The sequence below is a fragment of the Grammomys surdaster genome, unplaced genomic scaffold, assembly GCF_004785775.1.
Source record: "Grammomys surdaster isolate TR1022 unplaced genomic scaffold, NIH_TR_1.0 125861, whole genome shotgun sequence".
Taxonomy (NCBI): Eukaryota; Metazoa; Chordata; class Mammalia; order Rodentia; family Muridae; genus Grammomys; species Grammomys surdaster.
This window is the reverse complement of record NW_021620687.1, coordinates 41,406-48,721: the sequence shown is the minus strand read 5'-3', so window position 1 is coordinate 48,721 and position 7,316 is coordinate 41,406. Positions and strand designations below refer to the sequence as shown.

The 7,316-nt window shown below is 47.8% G+C and overlaps 1 protein-coding gene and 1 pseudogene across 1 annotated transcript in view; both read right to left on the bottom strand.

Annotated features, from left to right (window-relative positions):
- The window catches only part of LOC114640987, a 3,577-nt pseudogene extending 2,365 nt beyond the window's left edge, over positions 1–1,212 (bottom strand).
- Positions 1,213–4,232: 3,020 nt separating this feature from the next.
- Positions 4,233–7,316, bottom strand: part of LOC114640986 (amiloride-sensitive amine oxidase [copper-containing]-like) — a 13,240-nt gene continuing 10,156 nt past the window's right edge. Inside the window, exons 3-6 of the mRNA XM_028790093.1 lie at positions 6,170–7,312; positions 5,115–5,397; positions 4,670–4,802; positions 4,233–4,427 (exon numbers count right to left, since the gene is read on the bottom strand). Coding sequence (XP_028645926.1) covers positions 4,233–4,427; positions 4,670–4,802; positions 5,115–5,397; positions 6,170–7,312 — 1,754 coding nt within the window. The remainder of the gene's footprint in view (positions 4,428–4,669; positions 4,803–5,114; positions 5,398–6,169; positions 7,313–7,316) is intronic.

The window sequence follows — 7,316 nt, the reverse complement described above, 5'->3', positions numbered from 1 at the left end:
GAGAGAGAGAGAGAGAGAGAGAGAGAGAGAGAGAGAGAGAGAGAGAGGCTGTTGCTATCCTGTGTGAATTCCACTGCTCACTTCCCTCCGTCTCTCGCTAGCTTTCTGATCATGCATCTTATTCGCTCTTCATTGTATTTATTGAGTTGAGATTTCTCACGGAACCTGGAGCTCAGTGATTCTTTGAGCTTGGCCTGTCAAAAAGCTCTGTGCATCTGCCTGTGTTCTACCAACCCCACACTGTATTGTGCTCAGTTCTACTTGTGTTGGGGATCTCAACTCAGGTCCTCATGCCTGGTGGCAAGCATTTTAGTGACAGAACCTTTGTCCATATTCATCCTAGAGCTCTTCAAGGCCATCTTTCGTTTGTTTGTTTTTTGTTTTTAAGACAAGTTTCTCTGTGTAGCCCTGACTGTTCTGGAACTCACTTTGCAGACCAGGCTGGCCTCAAACTCACAGAGATCCTGCAGCGTTTCCTTCCAGTCTACAGACTCACCACTCATACAGATTTTTCCATTGCTTGGGACTGGGGTGCAGCTGTGCTCTAATGTACTGACCTGCTCCCCTTACAGATGGAGAGTCTACTGTTACCAGACTTGCATTGGTACAGATGGTACCACAGTGATTCAACACACACACACAGACACATACACACAGACAGACAGACAGACAGACAGACAGACAGACAGACAGACACACACACACACACACACACACACTCAAGTGTTTAAAGAGAGATCTTTGGGGGTAAACCTTTGATGCTGGAATAGTGAGCATCTGAAGGTATTGGTGATTTTTTTTTAGATTTTCTCTAGCAGCCTCCTTCTGCGTGCCCATCATTGAGGTGGGACAATTCCCCTGCATGAAAGACAGATGAAAGTCTCAGATATAGGAAAACCCATCTGATGGAGAAATCCATTGTCTTGTGGAAAACATCTAGGAATGTGGCTGTGGTTCAGTCAATTCCAGGGAGCAAGTCACAGTGACACTGCCCAGGTTCATGTACTGGGTCTGAATGCACACAGTTGTGTCTGTCTTCTATAAAAGCTACGGCCTCTTGTACACTGACCTTGTAGGTGTTACATTAAATGCAAAGCTCATGTCAAGGATCTGCAGTCCAAAAGAGGACCTCAGCTGGAAGGAGAAGTTCCACCCTTCGTGGAGCACACTGCTGGTCTCTAGGCTGTAGTGGGGAAAGTAAGACTGTGCCATGTTGGGGTCAACCATGCTTTGGCATGATGAAGTCCCCATGGGGTTTGTAGGAGGGTAAGATTGGAGGCTGCTCTGAGTTCTTGGTTAGTGGTTGTTGAGGTCCACTTCTTCATCTGTGTTTTCCTGCGTCAGTTCCTCTGGGCTGTTGCCATTATTATCAGAGCTGCTCCATTCTCCAGTCCTGGACATCTGTGCTTCAGAATCCACTAGGATCTGTGCGGTATACAATGACATCTTCCACACAGTACTGTGTGACGAACCTGCTGTGGCTCTTGCGAACCTCCCACCGTGGGAGGGCCACACTCCTGAATGTCACACATTGGCTGTGTCTTGTAGTAAGATGCTGGTAGTGCCCAGAAAAAAAATCAACATAGGCTTGTTGGCCCTCTTAGGTTCTGCAGAAGAGTTCCTATTTTGCTTTGGAAATAGATCTTGAAACTCAACACTCAAGGCCCCTGAGCATCAACGATGATGATATAGTCTACCACCCCAGGAGATGTTCTTCTTTTATCGGGAAATTTCAGCTCGTCTTTCTTCTTGGGCATTATCACCTCAATGAGGAACACGAAGTTCTTGACTGAAGTAATTGTTTCAAATGGCTCCAGCTCCAGCTCCTTCCTGTTCAACAGGGAGGCTTGCACTAACCTCTGCTCGTCAGTGCTCAGGTCTCAGGATACCTGTGGATTGAAATTCAGGCTCTGCCTAGGGCACTCAGCCATGGTACCAAGTACCATGTAGTACCAAGACTACATTCCCCTAGCCCAGTGCCACGGGCCTTCACATCAACCTCATGGCTCTGGAACACAGGAATGGAGAAGACACAGGTCTTTCCTTCCCCAAGCCAGTACTTCAGAGCCTTGTTCCTAGGCCCAGTCATTCTCCCACATCTTAGTTTCTTCCTCTAAAGCTAGCTGCAGCTTGAGCTGGAGTCTCTGGCTCTCCACCCACAGTCCACAGCCCTGTCCAAGCCCAAGCACTGGTGTGCATTTCTATTTCCTCCTTCCACTGCATATCTCTTGTGTGGGTAAACTCCCATTTTCCCCTTTGTTTGATGTTATCTTAGTGAGGGAACATACTTGATACCAATCCTTGATCCCCAAGGGGTACAAAGTGCTCTCTCTCTCTGTAGGACAGAAAGGCTGTACTGTAAACAGAACTACCTTTTAATGACACAAATTACCTTTTTATGGGAATGCATTTTGAAATCTGTATAGCCATTCCATTTCAGACACTAGGATCAAGTGTCCCTGTGTTGAAGTCCTGGTTAATCACAACAGGAAGGACTATCTTTGTGTAGGCTCTGAAACCTGCCATGAGTTAATCTCTGCAAAGCACTGAAGTCATAGTGTTGGAAGAAAATGTGTTATTCCTTGTCTATTTGTTCTTGTTTTCCTCTGTCTACAGCTCCAGGTTAGAAAAGTCCATATCTACCTCTTCAGTTCTTCTGGATGCTCTAAACAATGCCTTTGCTGCTCTAAACAATGTCCCTCCTCCTCCACTATGGGGAAAATCTTCTTGGCTTAGAAATGATTCAACTTACACTCACAAATTCCTTCTCCCTGTTTCCCCCTTCTCTGTTTGAGACAGGGTTTCACTGTGCAGCACTAGCTGGCCTGGTATTTGCTAGGTAGACCATGTTGGCCTCAAACTACCTTTATTTCTCTGCTGAAATCAAAGGCATGTGCTACCACACCTACCTTCCTCCTCTCTCTCTTTTGTGTATCTCTATGTGCTTGTGCGTGTACCCATGCTTCTGTGTGTGCTTTCCTGGTGAGCAAAGTTTGTTCTCTCCACTTTTCGTTTTGAGACAGGGTCTCTCACAGAACCTGGAGTTCACTGATTTAGCTAGACTGGGTGGTCCGGGGACCCTAGGGATCTGTCTGTTTCCATTGTCCACTCTGCTTCCCCCTTCTTATGAGGATGTTGGACACCTGACTTCTCATATCTGCATGTCAAGGACTAAGCTATCAATCTAACTCCAGATCTGGAGTTGTTAACACCTGTGTTCCCACGAGATGCATTCTGGGAAACTCTGTTTCCTTGTCTCCTTCTACATTTATTTATTTATTTATTTATTTATTTATTTATTTACTTATTTATTTATTTTTATTGGCTATTTTCTTTATTTACATTTCAAAGTTATCCCCTTTCCCAGTTTCCCCTCTGAAAATCCCCTATCCCATCTCCCTTCCCCCTGCTTCTATGAGAATGCTCCCCCACCCACTCAACCTTTCCTGACTCCCCGCCCTCGAATTCCCCCACATTGGGGCATCGAGCTTTCAGAGGACCAAGGGCCTCTCCTTCCATTGATACCCGACAAGGCCATCCTTTGCTACATATGCAGCTGGCACCACGGTCTCCATGTGTACTCTTTGGTTGGTGGTTTAGTCCCTGGGAGCTCTGGGGTCTAGTTGGTTGACATTATTGTTCTTCCTATGGGGTTACAAGCCCCTTCAGCTCTTTCAGTCCTTTCTCTAACTCCTACATTGGGGACCCTGTGCTCAGTCCAGTGGTTGGCTGCGAGCATCTGCCTCTGTATTTGTCAGGTTCTGGCAGAGTCCTTCTACTTTTTGAAGACACCTCTATATTGTCCACCTTTAATTCCTATAAAGGATTCTCAGTTTCCTCCTATTCATACACAAAAGTTAGCACAGTGTACATGGTTGTCAGCCATCCTGTAGGTGGTTCCCTACAGTCCTGATTCCCTATCATGTGGGTACCACAGTGGGGCTGTGCCTTAGTTGATTGAACTGTTCTTCCCCACAGGTGCAGAGTCCATTGTCTTCAGACTTTGCTTATGCAGACAGCTCTACTGTGAATCAGCACACACATATGTTTTGTCATTTGTTGATAAAAGGATCTTAGGGGAAAACTTTAGATGCTAATGCACACACACAGAAGGGAAGAATGTCAAGCGTTTATTGAATGTCCTTGTGGGGGTATGGGGCTGTTGAGCAGGAGCTGGAGCTGGACTCTTGACACAGGGTTGTAGGGCCCATTGAAGTTGAATAGAGGGGGCATCAGGCAGGCCCTGCCCCCAGGGATCTGGTGTCTGCTACGTTCGTGGCACTTGTACCTACTTGTTTTTCAGTGATATAGAAGAAGTTGAAAGGCAGGAGCAGAAAGCCTACGAAGTTCTTATATGAGGCCATATACGGAACAGCTTCAGAGTGGGGCCCATGATAGAAGCCCACTGTCACCCAGGCCACCAAATCCTGTGGGAGAGACAAAGTCTTTAGTGGGTCAGGAGGTTGTGGACCCTGGAAGGTCTGGGTCATTTTAAGATGTGTCTGTGTTTCCCCAGAGAAATTTAGCCCCATAGAAAAGAGGTTGACTCATATTTCATGACCTCTGAACTTGTCCTCCACCAGCAAGTCACACTCCTAGGACCAGGGACAGGTCGAGTTGGAAGGTAGTGATAAGATCAGAAGAGGGAAGGGAGAGACTGGACTAGTACCTGGTCTTCAATATTCTCATTGTCCTGAAGGAAATCCTCAAAGACCACAGGGGGATCCCAGGGGTGATTCTGGTTGTAGATGCTGGTGCTGTACCTTTCAGAGTCTGAGTATTTGCTCACTGCCAGGGAGTACCTGCGGATTGAGAAGAAGTCAGGTGGCTCTGAGCACTAAAGCCCCCACTAGGGCTCAGAACATCTTCAGTGCCACAGATGGGAAAGTTGGTGTTTCCTCACAATGAATGGTTATCTCCTGGGACTTTGCAAGAGTGCTCAATGCCATCTGAGGGCTAAAGACCCAGGAGCACACCTCTTCCCTTCCCAAGTGCACAAGGATGCACACTCAAACTCACACATGGACTCAGAACCTCAAGAATGGAAGCACAGAGAGATATCCACAGCCAGGGAGGAGTTCTTACCAACTCCTCACACTCCCTGCACTCCTCACCGGGCCCAGCTGAAAGCCAAGTCCTCTTGGGTTTCAGGGGTCAGCCTCTGCTCAGATGTGGAGAAGATCTTTAAACAGTAGCTGCGCCGGTGTCCCCAGATGTCCTTTTTGGGGCTACTAAAGAGCAGGAATGAAGGCAGAGTCTGTCCAAAGGGGAAGGTGGCCTGGCGTTCCTGGGAATACTGTGTCTTCTCCATTATGTCCTGCGCCAGGCGTCTTGGGCTGCTGGAGTTGGTGGTGTTTTTCTGCCTAGTCTGCAGTGTGTGGAAGCTGTTGTTGGTACCTGAAACCATGAGGGGAGAAGGAGGTTTAGAATCAAGCTTAGATTGGAAGCTTTCTCCCTCTATCCTGGATTTCCAGCATAGACCAGATCCACATGCAGCAGCCAGCAAGAAGCAGTGCTAGCGGCAGAAGATAGGCCGACAATGTGGGCAGGGGAACTAAGTGAATCCCAAACCACAGGAGCTAGAGGACAGCTTATGGGTCAGTTCTGGCAAATGTAGTAGTTCCAGTGTGACCCAAGCTCTTTTCAGGAGAGCTATGATACAGCCTGCTTGCTGTAGTTTTAACCCTGGAGAAGGGGGTAGGTAGCCTGTTTGTTGAAGGCCTGAGTCTTCCTGCACCAATATGTTCTGGGCCATAAAAACAAATGAGATTTATGGATGACAGATATCCATCTGATCATGCTGGCCTTGTTTTCTTATTATCTTTGATGTCAAATGTCAGAGCCATGACACTCCGCTGTGGTAATATTATGTATCCAGTACAGACAGTCTGAAAGGGCTAGACAGTGACATTTCTTCCCTCTCGCCCATTGTACTTTTTTCTCCCCTCCCCTCTGTATCTTTGAATTCAGACCCAAGGCAGATGCACACCTAAAATTCTGGGTAACACTAGGGTACCATTGACAGCCACTATTTCTCCGATGGAGGGTCGGGGGAAGGAGACTCTGAATACTTCCGATTAACATCAGGGGGTCTCAGCCTTATTTTGTGAGGTAATATTAATCGTGGGACACAGCCAACTGACATGGAGGGTCTGATTTCAAGTCCTACCTGCCACATCTAGGTCAACACGGTAATGCACGAGGTGGGTGTGGCTGTTGCCAAGTTCGTGAGTCAGCAGGTGAGTTTCTCTCAATCCTTCACGAGTATAGATGGTGGTGTGGATGTAGCCTGTGGCATGCATCTTGGCTGAGATCATGCCAGAAGGATAGAAGATGAAGTCCCAGATATAATCTAGATTGTAGAGCGCTGAGGTTGCCCGTAGCACCAGCTTGTGTCCCAATACATCTGAAAAGAAGTTGATTTTGCCTGCATAGTCAGTGTTAAAGGTGGGTCTAACAGGCACCCCTGTGGGTAGCTCAAAGATGCAGATAGCTCGTGGATAACGGACAGGCCCATCAGTGTCATAGTAGTGGATGACGTCTAGGAAAGTGGCTGTCTCTGGACAGTTGATGCCAGGGGTTAACTCATGAGTCATGCTGCCCAGGCCCCAGCCTAGGTCCATGGTCTTGGTGAGCTCTCCTGCAGGTGTTTTTTCTTTATGCACGGCCACAGCAGCCTGCACTCCGATCTCATAAGCTATGTACTCATTCCTGAAGTGCACATTCAGTATCTGAAGTCCAGAGGAGGGTCGAAGCTGGAAGGAGAAACTCCAGTCTTTGTAGATCACAGTATTACCCTCTAGGCTGTATCTGGACCCATTGGCTTGTTCCACATGAGGGCCAGATTTTCTGAGGGGCCTTGGGAATTTTCCACCAGGCTTGTTAAAGATTTGTGGCAGTTCTGTGTTCTTGGGCAGCAGGTCCTTGAGGACCACTGTGTCCACTTCTCCATCTGCGTATCTCTGAGCCAGCTCCTCTGGGCTGTTGTAGAGCTTCCCATTATACCAGACCTTCTCTACTCTCCAGTCCTGGACATCTGTGCTCCCATGATCTATAAGGATCTCCAGACCTGTGGGCTGCAGCAAGTGCTCTTTTATGATACGCTGCAAGAGAAACCAGGTGGCCCGATGTCTAGACTCCACACTGTGGGGGGCCACATGGGTGAAGGTCAGACAGTGGCCATTGCAGTCCCCTAATGAGAAGCCCGTTGTGTCAAGGAAAAACTCCTGTAAGGGTGTGGTGGCCTCCTTGATTTTGTGGTAGAGAAGGCTTTGCTCTGCTTTGGACATGGGTCTGGATGCCCAGGATCGATGTTT